This window comes from Lacerta agilis, chromosome 1 (genome assembly GCF_009819535.1).
Source record: "Lacerta agilis isolate rLacAgi1 chromosome 1, rLacAgi1.pri, whole genome shotgun sequence".
Classification (NCBI taxonomy): Eukaryota; Metazoa; Chordata; class Lepidosauria; order Squamata; family Lacertidae; genus Lacerta; species Lacerta agilis.
Window position 1 is genome coordinate 118434488 of NC_046312.1, and position 22543 is coordinate 118457030.

At 45.2% G+C, this 22543-nt stretch overlaps 1 protein-coding gene across 3 annotated transcripts in view; it reads left to right on the top strand.

The window, feature by feature from the left end:
- HECW2 (HECT, C2 and WW domain containing E3 ubiquitin protein ligase 2) overlaps positions 1-22543 on the top strand; it is a 183355-nt gene that overhangs the window by 107707 nt on the left and 53105 nt on the right. For 2 of the 3 annotated variants that reach the window (XM_033168901.1, XM_033168885.1), the window contains exons 8-14: positions 1157-1257; positions 5194-6561; positions 7927-8022; positions 8867-9017; positions 9795-9898; positions 12335-12459; positions 14737-14922. In XM_033168901.1, the coding sequence (XP_033024792.1) occupies positions 1157-1257; positions 5194-6561; positions 7927-8022; positions 8867-9017; positions 9795-9898; positions 12335-12459; positions 14737-14922 (2131 nt within the window). The remainder of the gene's footprint in view (positions 1-1156; positions 1258-5193; positions 6562-7926; positions 8023-8866; positions 9018-9794; positions 9899-12334; positions 12460-14736; positions 14923-22543) is intronic. The other variant, XM_033168893.1, reaches the window with a different exon arrangement.

Below are 22543 nucleotides of genomic sequence, written 5' to 3' on the forward strand. Positions count from 1 at the left end.
GGCAGAATATTTCCACTTAATATTTTGTAACACTGAATTATGCACTTTTTTGAATTTGAAGAATATCTGACAGTTAAAGGAAATACAGTAGATTCATTTATCATTATTTCCGTTATCTGTAAATCATGGCTGTACATTTTGTGTGTGTGTTGTGTGCGCACGCTCTGTGACTACTTCAGTATGTTGCTAAGAACACAGGAAAGTAAAACTAGCATTGTGCAAAATTTTCACAAAAAATATTCGTTGGTTTGAATATTTATGATCCACATTTTCATAAAATGCATAAAGGCAGCTTACAGCATCAAATGCAATAAGATACATCAGTAAATATCTGTAAAACATAATTTAAAACATCAACAAAATAGCAATAGATCATGGCTTTTGGGTGGCCTGAAATGATCACCCTTAGTCTTACTGTTTACATGTTTGTCCACTCTAGCTTGCTGCTTCTCCTGACTGTTTCTTCTTTGGCATTTTTCCTTTACACAATGCCATTCCTTTCACTCATTTGCTATGGTGGACATGGCACTGAAGGCACACAGAGAGAATAGAGGAGAGAGATAAATTTCTCCCAAGGGCTTGTGCAAAAGAAACAAGGAAGTATGCTTGAGGGTGGGTATTGTTAAAAATGGCTTTTGGAGAGGGCAGCAGAAGCAAGTGGGAGAGCCAAGAATTCTTCTTTGGCTCAGATTTTGAACCAAACTGGAGAAGATTTAAGGGGTTGTAGTGCTTTCCTCTTGTTTTTGAGGTAGGCGTTATAAGCCTCTGTTGGTTGTATGAGCCCAAATTCACTAAAAAATCTATTGATAAATATTTGGTAGCCTGCTTCCATATACAGTTCTCCTTAGCTGGATCAGGTTGCTTGCAATAGTTTCATTGCCCTCTCCTGGAACAGAATCAGACAAGGATAACTCGCCCATTTGCCTTGTAACTCTCATCTCTCCTGAAAATAGTTCTGGACTTTTTCTCTACCACTGAACAAACAAACAAACAAACAAACAAACAAACAAAAATGGTGGTGATACTTTCAGTGGAAACATTTGTGGAACTGTCTCCCCTGTTTTTTGGTTTTTGTTTTGGTTCAGGTATGGTTGAAAGCACTTTGAAAGTTGCACAAAGCACAAGAGAGACCTCATATATTTCTTCTCCTTCGCAGAGACCAAATTCTCAGCTACAACCTTGGCAGAAGGCTTCCAGCTGACCATGTAAGCGGCTACCTTCAGTTCAAGGTAGAGATTACATCTACGATCCATGAAGGTGAGAGTTTGCAACAAATACATGCACATTTGCTGTTGGGTGGAAGGTGTTTCATGTTTGGCCAGTTACGTCTTTCCAAGTGTCTTCAGCCGTATTTTGATTTATAGTGCACTATAACTCAGTGTAACCACAGCCGTATGTAAAAGATGTGTCACTATCCACAAAACCAAATAGCCACAGGGAAACAAAAGAGAGGTGGGGAGGAGAAGGATAGAAATTGAAACTGATGCATCTTAAAGAATCTCAGTTCTCCCCACCCTCCCACTCTGTATCTTGTTAATCACTCCACCCTTGCCGCTAAACGACAAAATTATGCCTTTACACCCCTCCTAACCAGATCCTTCCAAATTATTGCCCACCAAGGCTGTACACAGACAAATGCAGGGCTACACCTTCCATTTTATAATCTCTTGTATCTGATTATGGCCATGTTGATAAGGCACCCTATTTATTTACATTTATATAACTTATGCGCCTAGCTTTATTACATTGCTTTATTTTACTCTTAATTTCTGAGAGTAATCCTTGCCTGATCATTTCCCCACTTCCTTAACAATTGCTGTTGTACTCTAGTATGCCTAGATGTCTCTACGTATCTAGTAAGCTTTGATTTTTGTTAAGAAAAGCTACCAGTGTCGCCTCTTGGCTTCCTTTTTAAGTAATACTCCCAAATCTAACATGCTCAGGTTTGCTAAGGGGGGGGGGGAGGAATAGAGTGAAACATAGACTGCTAATTTTTTGGAGCAGGGCCCTTTTTTTAAATACAACTTATTTGTAAACTTACTTTGATGGTGCTGTATAAATCTATAAATTAATATTTTAAAAGTATCCTTTCTCTTTATTTAGGGAATGTGGATCTAATGCTATGTTCACCTGCTGTTCATTTTATGTTGCAATAAAACTGAAAGCTCGAGCTGCTACGAAACCTTTGATCTGTTTTAGAGCCACTGTGTTACAGAATGTGCTTCTGGCTTTCCTGCTTTTTTTTTTTTTTTTTAATCAGGCGGTGTTTATATTACCATTTTCTAAAAAGCTCACACCCACATTGCTATATCAGTGTGTGGTTACGTGCTAAGCCCTAAGTTCACGTACAAGAGCATGCAATTCAGAAAAGCGGTTAAGTTTTATTTTCTTGAGCACCATACATGCGCCAGAACTGGTTTTGAAAGAACCGACAGCATGCAGGAATTTTCATGATGGCATACAGTGGTACCTTGGTTTAAGAACAGACCTGTTTAGGAATGATTCGGTTTATGAACTCCACAAAACCGAAAGAGGTGTCCTGGTTTGTGAACTTTACCTCGGTCTAAGAACGGAAGCCAAACGGTGGAAGGGCACCGGCGGCGGGAGGCCTCATTAGAGAAAGCGCGTCTCGGTTTAAGAATGGTTTCGGTTTAAGAACGGATTTCGGGAACGGATTAAGTTCGTAAACCGAGGTACCGCTGTATTTCATAAGATTAGTCTCCCCACCCCAACCTCACCAATTTTTAAAATGATCCTGCGGAAGAAAGCTGCAGTGAGTCTGTATATACTCTCTGTGCCCCACCTGCTTTCCTAGCTGCCCCACTGTGACTTGGATCTGCCTTTCCATGCAGGGCCGTCTCATCATAGGGGCTGGGTGGCGCGGTGCACCAGGGCGCCAGGCCCCCCAGGGGCGCCCCTGCGAGCCCGCCGGCATACCAGGCGCCCCCTCCCCAACCCGCGCCCGCACCTATGGGTGGGCGGGCGCTTGCGCGCCGGCGGGCAAGCTGCAATCCGGAGCCCCAGCTGGAGCGCTGGGAAGGGCGCACAAAGCCCCGCACCGCTCCAGCGCCACGCCCCTCATCCCCCGCTCGCCCACCTCCCTCCCGCGCTGGCCACCCCTCGGGGGATGAGGGGCATGGCGCTGGAGTGGCACGGGGCTTTGCGCGCCCTTCCCAGCGCTCCAGCTGGGGCTCCGGAGGGCAGCCGGCTTGCAGCGCCACGCCCCTCATCTCCCACTCGCCCACCCCCCTCCCGAGGGGCAGCCAGCGCGGGAGGGAGGTGGGCGGAGAGGCGGCCCACCAGGGGCGCCGAGGGATCGTCGCGCCAGGGCGGCCGATCCCTTTAAGACCGCCCTGTTTCCATGAGTATGTCTCTAGTGCCCCATTAATCCCCCCTGCTTTAGAATGTACAACCTGAGCCCCAAACTGAGATATCCTTTGAGGTATTCTCACACCACAGCTGCCCATCTACCAGCTCCCCAAAGGTGTTAACAGTGCCTTTCATGCATGGAACTGAACTTCATTGGCTGTGCCAGGCTACCTGTTGGTCAAAGCTGCCTGTGTTCAAAGACCTTAAATACAGAGCATAGCGGTTTTATTCTTTGCCTTTCACCTTTGACCAACCAAAGGTGCTACGTGCTGTTTCTACACGTAGTGTCAATTCTACCTTTGTGAGCAATAGCCTTCCATAGGTTAACGAGATGTTTAATGTTTGTTTTTCTTTCTCTTTAAGCACCATTCTGTCTTTTCCCTTTGGTCTCTTAATCTTATTTTAAAAATAAGTAAATGACGGGGTTTTGGAGAGGACATTGGTTACAAGCTCAAGGAACGTTGTCTTTTTACCATCTAAACCAGGGATCAGCAAACTTTTTCAGCAGACGGCCGGTCCACTGTCCCTCACACCTTGTGGGAGGGCAGACTATATGGGGGGGGGGGGAATGAACCAATTCCTATGCCCTGCAAATAACCTTGAGATACATTTTAATAAAAAGCACACATTCTAATCATATAAAAACACCAGGCAGGCCCCACAAATAACCCAGAGATGCATTTTAAATAAAAGGACACATTCTACTCATGTAAAAACACGCTGATTCCCAGACCATCCGCGGGCCGGATTTAGAAGGCAAATGGGCCGGATCCGGCCCCCTGGGCCTTAGTTTGCCTACCCATGATCTAAACTAATTGGCTTCATCCTACACATGTGTGCCTATGACGATTCACGAAGAAAGAAAGCTGCCTTGCTCTTTCAGTGATGAGGAGGTGCTACCTGGATGTTCTCTCAATCAGGGCAAATAACTGGCTCATAGCTGAGCTATCCCTCGCAGCCAGCAAAGAAGGGGATAAAGAAGACTGTGGTGGCAACCTACTGAATGCTGCTTGCGCAACTGGTCTCCCTGACATGGCAGTTGTGGTACAGCTGGCTTCCATACCAGCTGTCACAATGTTTTCATTTCTACTGCCCACACTCTAAACTGGTGGAGCGGTGAACTTCAAGAGCTTGTACATGTCATTAGATTTATGGCTCCATATCCATTGTGAAAGGTGGGGAGAGGCTTAAAGAAATATAACATCTTCATCCAAAACCACTCTGCATAAACATCCCATACATGCGGCTAACATAAACCTGAACTTGCTTCCCTTTCCCCACCAAGAAAAAGACCTGCCCCCAAAGTTTAGTGTTTTTACTCAGGTATGTACTCTAGCGTGTCTCCTGGGGTTGTGAGTCTCCTCTGGGTTATATCCTGAAAGACCTATCCCAGTACGTTTCTGAGCACAATTCAAAGTATTGGTTCTGACCTTTAAAGCCCTAAACGGCCTTGGCCCAGTATACCTGAAGGAGCGTCTCCACCCCCATCGTTCAACCCAGACACTGAGATCCAGCTCAGAGGGCCTTCTGGCGGTTCCCTCATTGCGAAAAGTGTGGTTACAGGGAACCAGGCAGAGGGCCTTCTTGGTGGCACACACTCCCATCAGAAGTCAAGGAAATAGACAACTATCTCACTTCTAGAAGACATCTGAAGGCAGCCCTGTATCGGGAAGGTTTTGATGTCCGATGTTTTATATCGTGTTTTTAATATTCTTTTGGGAGCCACCCAGAGTGGCTGGGGAAACCCATCCAGATGGGCGGGGTATAAATAATAAATTGTCATTACAGTATATCGCTAGTCATTCTTTGCGGTTTTCATTGTAGATTCTTCACCGGAAGCTGTGGGGACGCTGCTGGGAGTAAACTCTGTAAACGGAGATTTAGGGAGTCCTTCTGATGATGAAGATGTGCCTGCGGGGCATCATGACCCACCTCCAGTTTGCTCAAACGGCCCGATTCTTGAAGAATCAACTGGAGATGCCATCACAAGGCATTCTCTCAGGACTAGTACAACTCTGGAAACGGACCAGGAAGATCTCACTTCTGCAGCTTCCAGGTCATCTCCTCCCAGAGGCCGCCAGGACTCCCTGAACGACTACTTGGATGCAATAGAGCAAAGCAGTCACTCTAGGACTGGGGCATCCATTTGCAACGAGCGAACTGTTGGGCCATCCCCAAAATTGAGGAGCAGCTTCCCTACAGACACTAGACTTAATGCTATGCTTCACATTGACTCCGACGAAGAGGAGCATGAATACCACCAAGGTTTGGGGTTCCAGTCATCGCTGGATGACGACGATGGCGGCGGGTTAGTCATGCTGAATGGTGCTGCCAGGAATGCTGAAGCGACTTGCTTAAACTGTTCGCCGAGCCAGACCGCACAAAGCCAGGGGGGCCTCGAGGAAAGCGAGAGAGCTCCAGAAGAGGAAATGCCATTGCTACCTTCTGATGGCCAGCAGGAGACCTCTGAAAGGCTTCCTGAAGCAGAGCCGGCGGGAGAGGAAACTGAGACTCCTCAAGAGCCTCAGGATGACGGACCAGTTGACACGCCTGGCAGTGAAATTTGTAACCCCCAAGAGGCAGAGCAGCAGCCTGCCACCGAGATGGACACAGGAGCTCCCGAGTCTGCTCCTGCAGGCAGAAGAGAAATTAGGGAGGCTGAATCCGTCGACCAGGGATCAGAACCTTCTCAGTTTTCGTCAGAAACTGAGCCGAGCGACGCTGCGCGTACGGAGAGTGTAAGTGAATCGAGCACCAGGCCGGAGGGAGAAAGTGACGTGGAAGGGGCCGACGCCTCGTGCAACGAATGCACGGCTCCCCGACTGTCGTCTGTCGACACGCAGTGCTCTTCCTTTGAAAGCGCCCGGTTTCCTGAGACGCCGACCTTTTCTCCCCAGGAGGAGGAAGAGGGAGCTTGCGCCATGGATGCTGCCAGCAGCGAGCCCGCCCCAGAGACCCAGGAAGTTGTGTGCACTCAGGCCTTTTTGCCCGTGGTGAACATACCGAGCGCCCCAGAGGAGGGGCAGCTGCCTGAAGCCAGTGGGCTGCAGGATGATGAGGCCGAGGAGATCTGGCAGAGGAGGCAGAGCCTGCAGGCCGCAGCTGCACGTGGGCAGCTTCAGGAGGAAGGGGCTGCAGGGGTGCAGGCTGCTTGCGAGGGAGATGCTGCCCAGGTGGATGGAGCCACGGGAGGTAATGATCGTGAGAGTGGACTGCTTGATTATGTGCCTTGCTGAGTCCATCTGTATGTTGTATTTGCCCTCCCACCTCAACCTCATTTCATTCTGTGATGGACTCAGTTTATGGTGCAGAGTAGTCATTAGCTATCTCAAACGCATGAATTACTTTTTGGATAATAAAACGTTGCGTCCAGCAGCATCAGCAGACCTTTTTTTTTCTTTGAGAATATACATGCAGATAATTATCCACTTGCGCAAAGGCTCCCACAGCCCTTCAGGGTTTTCTCCCTTTCGTTGATATGCTCAAAGTGTGCAGGTGTGTAAGTTACACGTTATTGTTTTGCTGTTCTAGCCTCCCATCTACTTATCTTACTTTTCCCATCTGTCAAATTAATGTTTTCTCAAACTTCGGTCACCAGCTGTTGTTGCACTACAGCTCCCATCATTCACATCCCTTGGTCTCTGGGACCAATGGGAGTTGTAGTCCAGCAATAGTGGGAAGTTTGGGATTCATAGACCAAGAGGTTCCTGTGTGAGAGCTCTCATGGAGTGATGAGCAAGGTCTTCAGGTTTTAGCCAATGGCTTTGAGTAGAAGGCAATTCGTGCAACTGACCTTCCTCTATTCATCTTTCCCTCCAGTAGCCTCTGCACTCCCACAAAACCTTTCCAGAGGGTGGGCGGAACTCAGGTCCTGCATGAGGGATTCCAACAGGCATCTGGGCTGCCATTATGAGAGCAGGATGTTAGGCTAGATGGGCCATTGGCCTGATCCAGTGGGCTCTTCTAACATTCCTAGTGCACAGTGTGGACGGTGTCCTACAGAGCAGCAGGAGGGTGGGTGACTTTCCTGAAAATGAAACCCTATATCAGTGAAGCTGTGTCCCCATTGAATAAAACCCCACATCTTCCAATTTTTCAAATTCTGTGCTGATGAGGATAACAGCACAGTGTGTTTTAGTAATGATCAAAAGCAGTTTGCATGTATTGTGTGTGTGTGTGTGTGAGAGAGAGAGAGAGAGAGAGCCTGCCATAAATCTGCACTGTCTGTTCTGTGTCAATTTGGAGGAACACGACATGTTGTTCAGAAAAGAAGACCATTGGGTGATCACCTCAGTTTTCATTTCAAACTTGTTCTTTCAGTTAGGATTTGCTTTGGAACATCTAAAGCAGGGTTTCTCAAACTTGGATCTCCAGCTGTGGTTTTTTGGGGACTACAAATCCCAGCATCCCTAGCTAGCAGGACCAGTGGTCAGGGATGGTGGTAATTGCAGTCCAGAAACATCTGGAGACCCAAATTTGGGAAACCCTAATATAAAGTGTGACACCGTTCGTGTTTCAGTTGAAAATTGTTAGTGAAGCAGCTTCTTTGTCTTTTAGGTTCCCAAACTAATGGGCACCAGCCTCTTAGAACTCTTCCCTCGGTTCGTCAGGACGTTAGTCGCTACCAGAGAGTGGATGAGGCCCTGCCGCCAAGTGAGAAGCTTCTCTTTATTAATTCCCGGGATTTCAGGGTATATGCCCCCACGAAAGGGGAAAGCGCTGCTGTAGATTTCCAAAAAAAGCGTTGTCTCTGAGAGAACCAGAAGTTGTGTGTGAAACATGCCACATTTTGTTTCACCAGGCTCAAAAAAAATGCAAATGGGTGTGCTTGAAGCCATTTGCTTCCATGTCCCTGGAGATGCTGCTTCTGTTGTGATGTCCTCCCCAGTGGAAATCGAATTGTTTCATAGGGGCATACATAGGAAGCTGCTTTTATAACAGGTTAGATTATTGTTCATCTAGCTCAGTACTGTCGACTTTGACTGGCTGCCACTCTCTGGGGTCTCAAGCAAAGGCCTTTTTTCATCATTTGCTATTAGATCCTTCTAACGGGAGATGCCAGAGACTGAACCTGAGACCTTCAGCGCACAAAACTTGTGTGTTCTAACGCTGAGCTACCTTCTTTTTCATTGGGTATGGAGCTCATTCCACAGAGTCTCTAAATCAGTAACTCCCAAACTGCGCATCAAGACACGTTAGTGAGTCACAAGAGGATCGCTAGTCTGCCATGAGGAATAAATCCATGAAATAACGGAAAGCTCCTGAGTACAGAGGAGTCTACCTGCTAAGTCTCAGCATGATTCAGCTTTAAGATGTGTATGCGGATTTCTGCTGTGCCTCTGCATTGGGTGTAATGAAGAGAAGGCCGCTGATTTTGCCTTTTACAGAATGCAAAAAAAAGAAAAGAAAATAGGGATGCTAGCTAGCTAGAGGTTTTTGACACACTGCTCTAAAATACCCGGTCGCTTGTGTTTTACAATGCGTCTTCCTACCTTAGATTGGGAGGCACGCATTGACAGTCACGGGAGGATATTCTACGTGGACCACGTGAACAGGACGACAACGTGGCAACGTCCCACAGGTCCCCCGGCCCAACAGATCCTTCAGCGTTCCAACTCCATACAGCAAATGGAGCAACTGAATCGCAGGTGAGTATTATTCAAATTGGTTGTTATATATGCTGTTGTTGTTTTTTTTTAAAAAAAAAGATGTTCAGTATCTTTCCTGCTGTGTACCATTATTCCGAACGAGGAAGAAGAAGAAGAAGAAGAAGAAGATCAGACATCATTGTTTCAAATCAAAAAACTTTGTCTGGTTGGGAATAACTTACACCATATGTAAGGTTTGTTGTTAATCCAGAAATAATGACCTCCCATTCTGTAAATAAGCATGCAAGATGTGAAGGGGAGGGGTGAGTTTCGTGTTTTCTTAGCTCTTCAAAGGCAACTTGACCACCAGGGATGGGGGTGCCACTTGAAAAGGTGTGGAAAATATTTCCGGGGATTTCCAGAATATTATTTTATAATATTGACGTTTTATGTACAGCGGCAACCCAGCACTGGGGGTGGAAGGCGGGAAGTGAGTTGATGAGCTGCTTTTGCCCTTGATGGTGATGGTGTCATTTAGCTAAATGGTAGTTGGAAATGTGGATCTTTGATGTCAACTTGTTCACTACTTGATTCCTGATAGGCTAGTATCATGTCATGAAGAAGTTCTCAAGTTTAAAAAAAAGGGGAAAAAAGGAAAAGAAATTGTGCTGGACTACTCCCTGTGCCCCCAACCCCAGGCCTGATCCCTAAAGCCTGAGGGAAAGCCATATTAACGATTTGACTTCTGGTTTCGGCTGTGTATCAGTGTGTTGAGTGTGCGGGAGTCTCTGATGTATTTATTGGGTACCATACATAATACCAGTCTTGGAACTTCAGGTACCAGAGCATTCGACGGACAATGACTAATGACAGACCGGAAGAGCACCCAAATTCTATGGATGTACCTGGAGAGGATGCAGACTTCCAGCAGCCTAATGCAGGTAAGCCCCCTATTTAGTGCCACTTTTCTCCTTAGTTGGTTTTCAAAAATTTATTTCATTATGCTTCTGTGCCACCTGTCCCAACGGTGTTCTGCAGGCCAGGGACCACCAACTGAACTAGTGGTTACTTTTGAGAAAGTGCCGTGGTTGCCAGTCACAAAATGGTTGCCGTGGAAGGGGTGCGGCATAACACACCACTGGAGCCCCAGCCACCTCCAACATCCTTATGGTTAACGTGGGAAGTTGGCTATTTCCTGCTGGCCTGATTATGGATATCACACAACACACACATACACTGTTGCTGTTGCTGTCCAATCACAACAGGACGTATATCTCAGAACCAGGAAAAATATAGCTACATCACTCCCATTTCACAGAAATCCCTTAGAAGTTACCGTATTTTTCTGTGTATAGGACTAGGGTTTTTTCTTTAAAGAATATGTTTAAAATTGGGGGTCGTCTTATACACGGATACAGTCTCCCCCCATTTTCTTAATTTGGAGTCCCCGAAAACAGGGGGCGTCATACATGGGGGGTGTTATACACAAAAAAGGTACTTGCACATTTTGCCCCATAACGTTCTTTCTAGGAGTGTAGATACTTTCTTTTAAAAAAGAAAGAAATCGGCCTATGGGCACCGCTGGAAGTCTCCACAAGTAGCATGTTGTTCACCAGCACTGGGTTGGTGATCCCTGCTTCTAGACAGTGCATAGTAAATGAAACTCAAAAACATCATAGCAAATTTACCAGTAAAACAATGGTAGAAGACATCGCAAACTGCAGTTAAAACAAAGCAAAAGCTTCCTGATTCCTCATACAGTGGTACCTCGACTTATGAATTACTCGACATACGAATTTTTTTACTTACGAATGAAAAAAGTGCCCGCACGCCTACGAATTTTTCGACATCCGAAGGACATCCGTTGGTGGTTTTAGATGGGGTTTACTCGACTTACGAATTTTAGATGCGGTTTACTTGCCTTACGAATTTTTCGTTTCCAATGCATTCCTATGGGGAAATCGCTTTTTTCGACTTACGAATTTTTCGACCTATGAATGTGCATTCGGAACGCATTAAATTCATAAGTCGAGGTACCACTGTACTTGGCTGCATAGGAAGAGGGGAAGAGGGAACATGTGAGTCGCAAGGCATGCCTAGCTTCTTTCCTGCTCGTGCACAGCCTAAACCCTTCTTTACCGTGACACAGTAACACAAAGGCAGTTAGGGTTTTGCAAACCTTGTGCTGCAAGCAATGCCAAAATACTACACGAAGCGCAGAAAAAGGTACGTTTGAAATAAACACATTCGTTTTAAGTGATTCATTTTGTAGCAGGCATGTGAGGTCAAAAGGACAAAAAGTGTGGCTCACCCAAAGAGCCACGGCAAAAGTTTGTGACGTTAATACTGGATTTCTATCTCCGTGGGTTCATTTACTTAGGGTTTTTTTTCTTTTGCATAATAAATGTCAGCAGCAAAACCTGCTTTTCCACATCATGCAGCCACACCTTGCTGTAGTGGCTATCCAGTTTTCTTTAAAAGTATAATATGTATAGTGGTGTAAACTGCAGCTGGTTAAGTTGATTTCAGCTTTGCAATGGCCTATAGTGAATTCATTGGGTTGATAAGAACTCGGTGAATTTTTATCACTTCTCTTCTCCCTTAACTCCTGCCCCGTCCTCTCCTCTCCTCTCTTTCTTTCCAGCTGGAATCTCCTCATTTACCTCTCATCCCCATTTTTAAGCTTTAATACAATTCCACCCAGTTGCTTATTGTTGGGTTCTGCAATAATAATAATAATCAACAACCCCATTATTATCATATATAATACACTCTCACGTGTTAAAAACCAAACTCGGTTTTTAAAAAATAGTGTTTATGCATTTTCAATAGTAAGTAAAAAGCAGACTTGTAAAGTACAGGGGAAACATTAGTGTTTCAAAATAGGAAATTCTTTCCAGTAGCACCTTAGAGACCAACTGAGTTTGTTCTTGGTATGAGCTTTCGTGTGCATGCACACTTCTTCAGATACAACTGAGTTTGTTCTTCAGATACAACTGAGCATGCACACGAAAGCTCATACCAAGAACAAACTCAGTTGGTCTCTAAGGTGCTACTGGAAAGAATTTCCTATTTTGTTTCGACTATGGCAGACCAACACGGCTACCCACCTGTAATTAGTGTTTCAAAATCTGATTGTTTCCCCGCCCTCAAGGTCTGATTGTTATAGACCGGCTTGTGTTCATTATTCACCTGAAATAAGGATCCAAGAAGCATTCTTTCGGTTGCCTATTTAATTTTGAAACTGTTACAGTTAAGTATGAATGATAAAAGAACATTCTATAACAAAGGTAAAGGAAGAACAACAGCTAATTCTTGGTTGCCAATTTATGGTGCTGAAGCCTTTGCACTAATTCATGGCTATGTCCCTTTGTCAGATTTCCGAAGGGAGAATGTGCTGCCTCATTCTACCTCCAGATCCAGGCTTACTCTACTGCTACAATCTCCCCCCGTGAAATTCCTTATCAGCCCAGAATTCTTCACAGTGCTGCATTCTAACCCTGTGAGTAGTCGGCGCAAGTATATCTGTACACAAACACTTGCAGGGATGTGGAGGGTTTCCATTTCCAGTACTATGAGAGTGATGGCAGGTGAGAGCTGCCACAAAATGTTGCAGCGCGGCGTGCTCCCTGTTCAGGATTCTAGTCTCCACCCACAACAGTGAGTCGGTGTTCCATGCCCACTGAACGCAATCCGTCTTCACTGGGTTCTTTCTGAGGGGTGGGTGTCTCTCTTAAGGTTCTCCTGAGTCTGGCAATACCTCCACCTTACATGTGGGTACATTTAGGCTACATAAGCACTCTCCCCCTCAATATTGGAGTTGGTACGTAGCAGGGTTGGACAGAATTGGGGTCTGCTGGTAGGCGTCTGGGTGGTTTGCAGTAGACTAGTAACTCCCCATCATCTAGCAATAGCAGCGAGAATAACAAAAAGACCCCCCCTCCGCCCCCATTATACTGCTGAAATTGGGAAAGCTTGGGATAACCAGGAACGTGTTTTTCTGCTGGAGAACTGTGAGCTCAGCTCATTTCCTGCATTCAGAACAAATCCCTTGGTTTAGCAGCTGTTCAGAGACACCATGTCCTTTATCCTGCAAGTGAATGTCTTTCACCACTGGCTCCAATTGGTGGAGTTCAGGGTTGTAGTAAAAAAAAACCTCAGAGCAGGTTTCATAAGGCTGAAGCCTGCCCTCCCCTGATATGTAAGATAATTATTTTAATTGCTTTTGTTCTTGGTTTCTTTATTAAGCATTTTGTGTTTATTATCTTGTATTTTTATGTTGTGAACCGCCCTGAGATATACATACTTAATACATAATAATAACATACACGCACAAGCCATTTTCACAAAGGTAACAATTATGAAAAGCATTTGTTGCATCAAGTTGTGATCATATTGTATATTTCTTATACATTGTAAAATGTTGTGAGGAGGGGAAAGAATAGAATAACAGGATAAACTGCTGAGAGAGGAGACCTATGCACAGCAGCACACACCTATCACACTGGTTTTTGTTGGATTCCCGAAGAGGGAAGTTTGCAACACCATGAAAACAGTTTCTCCTGGAGTAGAAGCAAAATGACCCATGTCCATTACTGCAGTGTAACACTAACACTCCCTGGTGTTCCGGATCCTCAGGCCCAACTGGAATGGATAAGTTAGGAGCTGCCTATGGAAATCATGTGGCAACTCACTCCTTTGATGTTTCTATAAACAGATCCCAAGGAGTTTGCTGTTTGGCTAAGGTTCTATGATAGCATCCTGCGTTTCACACTGGTATCCTGATTTTGGAGATTGTAGAGCCGACTACATTGAAATTAAGACCACATTCAGAGAAGCCTTTGTGGTTTTAAAACCCTAGGCCATTGGGAATTTGGTGAAGAGCTTCATCTCATGGACAGGAGTGTTTCAAGGCAGTTGGAGAAAAGGGTTTAATCAGGGTAGGGTGGCAGAGAAAGAGTCAATGTAGAGAAAAAGACATTTCAACTGTTTTTCGTTCTCAGTCTACTATTGTAAAGTGCAGAGTTATGACCTCTTCCTAACAAAATGCAGTTACTGAAAGACAAGAGGCAGGCGTTACTGTGTTGTGGGGATCCCCAAAGGATACAGCAATAGAATATTTTAACCCTAAGGAGACATCCCTCCCTTCTCAAAACAGCTCAATGAGGGCTGAGCATGGCGAGTGGTCATAGGATGCCGAGTGCCTTTCGGGGAAAGGATTTGAAAACTGGTCAAGAGGGTGGAGTGAGCTTCCTGAAAGAAGTCTTCGGTGGAGCATGGAACATTAACACAGAACAGGAGTGCAGTCCACACTGCAACATTTTGTTGCGGGTCCCATTTTAAAATTTGTTAAGTGGGATATTAATAATAACCCAAGCACCAGTGGGTGGGGTATTTCATTATTTATTTGTATGATGTTGTTGTATGTTGAAATAAAATAACTCTGAACTCATTAACAATTTCAGTAATTGTTAATGAGTTCAGAGACAGAAACAATCTTTTTGTCTCACATGTGTCCTATTGAGGTTGTACCTGAATCCCTCCTGCTGGTGCTTGACATGACAGTTTTAGAAAGCCTCCAGGTGAATTTTAAAATGACCCAGCGGTAGGTCTAGCAAGCTGTTCGCCCAGGAGGAATTGCTGCTTGTACAAGATGAGTGACAAAACTCTTCAAGGCCCCATTATCCAGCCTTCTGAGGCTCACGTAGGCATTCAAAGCCTAACGCTTTAGCTTCCGAAAATAATTGTCTTTGTTTCTTCTTCTCCTCCCACCATCCAGAGTGCCTACCGCATGTTTACAAACAATACGTGTCTGAAGCACATGATCACCAAAGTCCGGCGGGATACCCACCATTTCGAGCGCTACCAGCATAATCGAGATTTGGTGGGCTTCTTGAATATGTTTGCCAACAAGCAGCTTGAGTTGCCGAGGGGCTGGGAAATGAAGCACGATCATCAGGGCAAGGTAACAAATATAAAGAACTAGCTTGTAAATGAAACCAGTGTTAGACTTTTGTTCTCTTCATCCGAATACTGATGAAATTGAGGAAGCTACTCTGGCCGAGCCAAATATTCACACTTTCCATCCTCCCCCCAAATAGGAGAATGATGCCAGTTGGCTGTGTTCTCAGTGATCTTCTCCCTAACATGCTAGTTTTCCGTGGCAGCATTTCCGTGGCACCATGCTAAACACAGAGGTAGCCAACATGGGGCACTCCAGATGTCCTGGAAGACAACTAACCATCTTTTTCCATGTTTACTATCCCTGCACTAAACAGTACTTTTAAATCAGATGGCGAAACTATCCGGATGTTGCCGGACTACAACTCCCATCATCCATAACCATTGACTATGCTAGTTGGGGTTGATGGGAGTTGGAGTCTCAACAACATCTAGAGGGCCACAGGTTCCCCAGGCCCAGTTTAAACGATGAAGTGATCCTAGGTAAGCTTCGAGCCTTGCCCCTTCTCATCTCAGCCACACCAAGTTGGCTTGTTTCAAACAAACTATAGCTAACATTAACAGTTCGTTGGTTTGGACAGAATGCCTAAGTATAAGGAAACGCAAAGCAAAGACTTTTATCCTTATCCATGCAGAAGGAGAGGGGAGAGAGTGCACCTGAGCCCAAGTCTCACCTACGATCATTTATGTCACACTATACTACGGGACACAGGTGGCGCTGTGGTCTAAACCACAGAGTCTAGGGCTTGCCGACCAGAAGGTCAGCGGTTCAAATCCCCACGACGGGGTGAGCTCCTGTTGTTCGGTCCCAGCTCCTGCCCACCTAGCAGTTCTAAAGCACGTCAAAGTGCAAGTAGATAAATAGGTACCGCTCCGGCAGGAAGGTAAACGGCATTTCCGTGCACTGCTCTGGTTTCGCCAGAAGCGGCTTAGTCATGCTGGCCACATGACCCGGAAGCTTTATGCCGGCTCCCTCGGCCAGTAAAGCGAGATGAGTGCTGTAACCCCAGAATCATCCGTGACTGGACCTAACGGTCAGGGGTCCCTTTACCTTTATACTACGGTTGAGCAAGACATACAAATAAGCCCAGTGTATGGGAATACAGCTCATGTTGGACTTAAAATAATTTCAAAAGTGTAAATGTAATTTTTATTCCAATACCCCAGCTAAGGGACACCAATTGGTGTCAGCTTTCAAAGGAGATTAGACAAATTCATGGAGGTTAAGGCTATCAGTGGCAACTAGTAGGGATGGCTACCTGCTACCTCCGGGCTAGGGATGAATGGATCTGCCAGTTTCGGTTCTCTTGATTTCTAATTTTTTCCAATCTTAAATTTAGTCCTCCAGGTTTCTGTAGCAATTTTTTTAAAAAAAAATCCTCATGGAAATTCTTCAGTATTTTAGTGTGAATTTATCCTAATAAACACATTCTTATGTATGCAGTTTTGACTAATGTACACATTTTAAAAGCATTTCCCCATTGTATAGTGCATGTTTGTTTTTTATTTTCACCAACATGTGCATTTTTATATACACTTCACCCCAGTAGATTGATTCTTGTACACATTACTTGGTTGGATAGATGCTTTGCAAAATTCAGAGTAGTGTGAATTTTGAAGGATACCTGTGCTTCACTTATATTTTGGAAAGTGCAGATTAGATCGATTTACCTTCAAATGTGAACTGAATCCAATTTTACCCCATCCTTTCTCTAGGCTTGTGTGAGAGAGAGAGCATCCTTTAAATACTATCGGTTGCTGGGGAGCTACTGCAGGAGAAAGTTACTTGCCTCTTATGTCTTCCTTGTCGGCTTCTCCTAGGCACCTTGTTCATTGATGTGAGAAGCAGAATTCTGGAATCGGTAGACCTTTGGTCTGGTCCATCACAGCTGCTCTTCTTGGTTTTTATTGGTGATAACCTGTAAACCTATGACTAACATGTGGTTTGCAGAAGGTTTTGCAGCCTCTATCTTGTTCATCTATGGCTGGTTTCCCCATGTGCACTTGAGCAGAACAGCGTATCCAGAAGAAACTAGCAGTTGTGCAGTGACCGCATATTTTGTGGCTATCTTCACCCTGCATCAGAAAAGGAAGCGGAACAGGCTCCTGTGCTGTGGTCATATGAAAGACACTGAGAATCTATCAAGGGTGACCAACAGCTAAACTAGGAAGAGACCAGAGGAACCCAGAAGTCGAGTTTCTTGGCCACTGACAGATGATAATTTTTATAGCACAAGCATGACTAGTGTGGAAGGCTAAAATGCTGTGTTGGTTTTGTTAGCTCAGGAAACAGAAATTGCTCCGCGTTTGGTTGCGAGAGAGATTTGTTATGGCCTAGGGCATTCCAGAACAACTTTGTACGTTTGGCTTGAAGTTCAGTTCTGCTGAAACAGTGGCTGGGTGACCTTGGGGAAGGCACGGCCGCCCCTTTTTATTTGAAAATGAATTCACGATTAATGTATGGTGCTGCAAGGGACAGAGGGTGCCGCTTAGTCTTTGAAGTACCAGATAAGATATAGCAGAAGGCAACTAAAAACAAAAGGTGGCTGGGGCATTGCTGTAGAGGGAGGTGCTGCACATTTGCAATGCTCGATAAGCACTAGCATGTGCTGGAGGAGTTGCTTTTTAAAGCGAAGGTTTTTCTTATTATTATTGTGCATTCCTTCTGTCTGGGGTAACTCATCTCTTTGGAATGCGTTTGGAGCTGAGGGAGGGACGGAAACTTCATTTGCCCCCTTCCTTCTGCTTTTCACCGCACAAGTTAAAATGGATAAAATTCCCTTTGTGGGCAGGAAGGGAGGAGCAGTAGCATGGGTATTCCCCTGAAACAAGGAGGCGTCTATTTTCCTGTCCCGTTTTTTTTAAAGGTTTTTTAAAAAAAACCTTCATTACTTAGGGATGGGATACAGTGCCTCTGGAAAACTGTATAAAGGGTGGGAAAAGAAGAAGAAGGCAGGATAGTTTTGAGTATAAGCTCCAAAGTGCTTTGCTGTAATTGCTAGGAAAATGCTTTGCATGCATTGAGGCTGCAGGCCTAAGCCCCCTCACTCTTTGTTTTGGAACCTTAAACAACAAGTTCTGTCCTTAGCCAAGTATTTGGAGTTCCCTTAGGAATCAAGTTTTGAAAAAACAGTCACTTATTCCACAATGGAAGGCAGGAGTTGAATGTCTTACAAATACTGGGCCTATTCATTGTAGGAGCTCATTTACATATGTACATATGCACATTGGCTCTTGTTAGCATAGCGTGGTGAGGGTGGTAGCCCTGAGAGCCTGATTTTGAGGGGGCGCGTGCCAGGCACCCCCACGCAGGGATCCTTGCCCTGCCTGTGTGGGGGGGGGGTCTCTGGGACTCAGAGCCCGGCCTGGCCGTGCCACTGCGCCCCTGGCCCCCTTCCTGAATGGCCACCCGGACAATGTTGCGGGGGATGCACCCGCCAAGGGCCACGTTGGCTGGCCAGGCTCCTCCTTGCACTGGCGGGTGGGCAGATAGTGCAGCGTGGCCCTGTAAACCCTCCGTGCCCCATGTCCACGTGGCAGCTGCCGTGGCGAGGGTTGGACTGGCGTGGCAGGTTCCGCAGCCCCTGGTTCCACCTGGTTCGTAGTGTGTACACACGCCAGCGAAGGACGCAACACCACTGAGTTCATGCAAATATCCCCGCATACACCCACAATTCCATGCAGCCCAACTGGTGGTGTGCAGCAGCTCACTCTGAGCACGTGGTTTCATGTAGTTCATTTCAGGATTGGAGATGAGATGTGCTCATGGTTTCTCAGAAGTGGTTATGTTAACAGAGTCCTTTCCTTGCACAACCTTCCTGTCCTTGTATACACGCATAGATGACTGAGCTGTTTTGCTGATGGTGAAAGTACCCTGAGTTGTTTTGAGTTTTCGTTATGACATAATTGCAGTAGAACAGGGATGGCCAATTGGTGGCTAATGGACAAAGTCTGTCCTTCCCTCCCAGGGCCATTTAGAGATTTTATTTTTTAACAGTACAACTTGGCAAAAAATATTGCTGTTGTTGCTATTTTATTATATCATCACAAGTTGTGTATTGTTTCCTGCTGCCTGAAAATTGAAACAGAAATACAGCAGGAGACCATACCTGCTATAGTAGTACTAAGGTAAAGGGACCCCTGACCATTAGGTCCAGTCACGGACGACTCTGGGGTTGCGGCACTCATCTCACTCTGTAGGCCGAGGGAGCTGGCGTTTGTCCGCAGACAGCTTGCAGGTCATGTGGCCAGCATGGGCGAACCAGAGCAGCGCACGGAAACACCGTTGTAGTAGCAAAAAGCATATCAAAATAAACTCGAGTGATGGTTGGCTTATGATTTGATAGCTAACACATAAAGTTGGCATTGAGTAGCCTTGTCCTTGATAAAGTCAGCGGAGCATGAGACTCTTAAGCTCAAGGTGGTGGGTTCAAGCCCCACATTGGGTGAAAGATTCCTTCATTGCAGGGTGTTGAACTGGATGACCTCCGTGCTCCCTTCCAACTATGCAATTCTATGATTCCAAGATGAGAGCTGTCTTCCCCTCTCCCCAGTTGCTGATCCAAAAGGGGAGAGAGAGCAGGTAACTGATACGGGATTTGCCGAGTTGGCACTTTGCAGGGTGAGAGTTAAGTCTTTTGTGCACCAGGTGGCAATGCATTCTGAAGAAGTAAACTTACATTCATCCCTTGGTTCTCGAACTTAATCTGTTCTGGAAGTCCGTTCGACTCACAAAACCGTTCGAAAACCAAAGTGCGGCTTCCGATTGGCTGCAGCAGCTTCCTGCTCTCAAGCGGAAGCTGCGTCGGACGTTCGGCTTCCGAAAAACGTTCGCAAACCAGAACACTTACTACCTGGTTTTCGACATTTGGGAGCTGATTTGTTCGTCAACTAAGCTGTTCGAGAACCAAGGTGTGACTGTAGGTGGCAAAAAGATGCCTGCCAGCAGCAATCATTTATGCTTGCTTGATGAGACGATTTGTCCTTGCTTCCCCTGTGCACTGTTCCAGGGGTTCTCCTGATACCCGCCCCCTGGACATTGTTTTTTTTTTGGGAGGGGGGGGGGTTGCAGCAGAAGAGAAAGGAAAGCTTTGTTGTGCTAGCAGAAGTCCTTGCATGGTTTTTTGCTGGCTGGACCAGATAGTTGAATCTGGCCCAAAGTATTGTAGTTTCACAGATGAGCCATAGACTAGTGGTTAGGTCTGTTTATGTTTGTTCTAGGAAAATATCCCTAACTTCTAGGGACTTGGAGAGCTGCAGTGTGGCCTAGTGGTGCTGAGGTAGCAACCATGAGCCCCTATGCACTTGTCTTAGCTAGTATCACAATAGCGTGTGTGCTTTTGCGTGCCGTATTTTTAGTTTTGTAGAACAGATTTGAACAGATACATTGTCCATCTGGGTAAAATGTGAAGCTTTTTCCAAACCAAAATACCCTGTTTCTCTGCCCAGCTTCCATAAATATCTAGGCTACACCCTTGCCTGGTTGGCCAGTGGTAGGTATAAAATTAGGCTGTTGGGTTGTTGGGTGTTTCATTTTTTTTTTTTAAGTGTGCTTCAGCTCCATTTCCAGCTGTGGTGCCATTGTCCAGATCAGCCCAAGGCTTTGAAGCTCCAGTGGCTTTTCTTTTCTCTAATGAAGCTTCAAAGCAGTGATCCTGAGTTTCATTATGTAGCAGACTGCTACCGGCTGTCCTCAAAGCACTTGTGCTTAACGAGATATGATTGCATTCATTTAGTGTAATCCTTAAGCATCTTTTCCTGTTTGTCTAAGTGCGTTGCATAAACGAGTGCAGCATGCTTTGCTAAATTGCTGTGTAAGAAATCAGAATTGTGCATATGCAACACTGTTCATATGGAAACATTCGTTTCCCTGCAGGACAGACTTGATCTGAATTTGTCTTTCAAGTTATATGCTTGGTTTAGGGTTCATCTGATTAAAATTTTAGCCCTTGGCAGGCCAGAGCTTTCTTCCAAATTAGATAAAAGCCAAAACATCAAGCAGGCTGATTCATAAACCTGTTAAGCCAGAGTGCATAAAGCAAATTAGATTGGACAGGATCTAAAGGAAAAGACTCCTGTTTAATTGCCTGGGTCTAACTCTCCACCTCTACCAGCACCCATACAACCAAAACCTGAACAGAGGCCCCCAAGTTTTTAACAAAAAGAATTAATTTGTACTGTAATGCTCACATGTTGATCTCAAGTTCATGCATTTATCCATTGTTCACTGCAGAAAATATCCAAACAACAAAAGCACATCTTGTTTTAACCCTCTTTGGGCAGTCATTAGGCATTCAGTGGGTTGTATTTTCCTGAAGCACTATGGTGTTTCATTATGATATCTGGTGCATTATTCTGCCATGATAACAGCAGCAAGATTTTTGATGTGAGGCTCCAACAGACTCTGAAAGGGTCACGTTCTTAATTGACCACAGCAGGAATTAACATCAGGAAAAATGTATAATTAATACACTGAAATAAATGGTATGAGATCATGTAAAAACAATGGCAGTGGTTGAGACAAACAATACATAAAGTTCTGCCATAACAAACAGCATGACATAGTAATGGATGGAAACCAAACTGCAGTGGAATACAGGTAGAATCAGGTCTGCTTGCGATGGATACAGGTTGAAATGGGCATTGCTAACTTTGTACGTTCCTTCCCCTGATTTGTGTAGTGCTCTTCAGTTAACTTCATATCTTTCCACAAAACCTACCTTTATCCATAAAATCTTTACTAGCGCTATTTTTCTAGAAAAAGAGGTGCCAGAACTCACCATGAAAGCTGCCTCCCTAGTTCTCTTATAACGGCAGTGGCGCCCACCTGAGAGGTTCTGGTGAGTTCCGGAAAAGAAGCCCTACCCTTAACTTAATTTCTTAATCCTCATTTCCTGCTGTATCTGAGCTTTAAGTACCTACAACGCATTGAGCTTTCCCTCGCCACCACTGTTCGTTGTTTCTCCAAATGTAGATCATTATAAGCTGTTTAGGGACAGGAACCTGTGTTTATATTTTGCCTATGGGACTCTGCAGAATCTTGTACACTGACAGTGCTGTATGTATGGGTGGATAAAGAAATGCCAAATAACAGCCCTACTAGAATTGTGGCGCCTCAATAACTAACAGATTAATTACGGCGTGAGCTTTCTTGGGCCAAATGTTTCTGATTCCTTCAGGGTAGATGCCAGGTATTGTCTCTGAATCATTAAGGGTAAAATATCGGGTTCTTGAAATGGTTTCTTCTAAGCTGCATAGTGCAACTCTCGCAAGGCCACGATCTGAAGCATGCTTAACCTCAAATTAAAGTTCCTCTAGGGTCAAAACGTGACATACTCCCAAGTAAAGAGGTTTATGACTGGCTGCTTCCCTGGCAAAGGATCAGGACCTGCCATGCCTATGGTTTTTCTGGTTTAGGCAACTGGTTCATGCTGCTGCTTCTAAAGCTGTTAGGGGTTGTGCTGTATTTTGAAATCTGCTTTTGCTTCTTCAGCTACTCAGAATTTTGTCTGGTTGTTTTTTTAGCTGCCCTACCTAGAATAGCCCTCCTCAGATTGCAGCTGGCATGCTTCAGCCTGCAATCACATTGTGCCATGGTCCTTAATCAGATGTTTCACATGTGTACT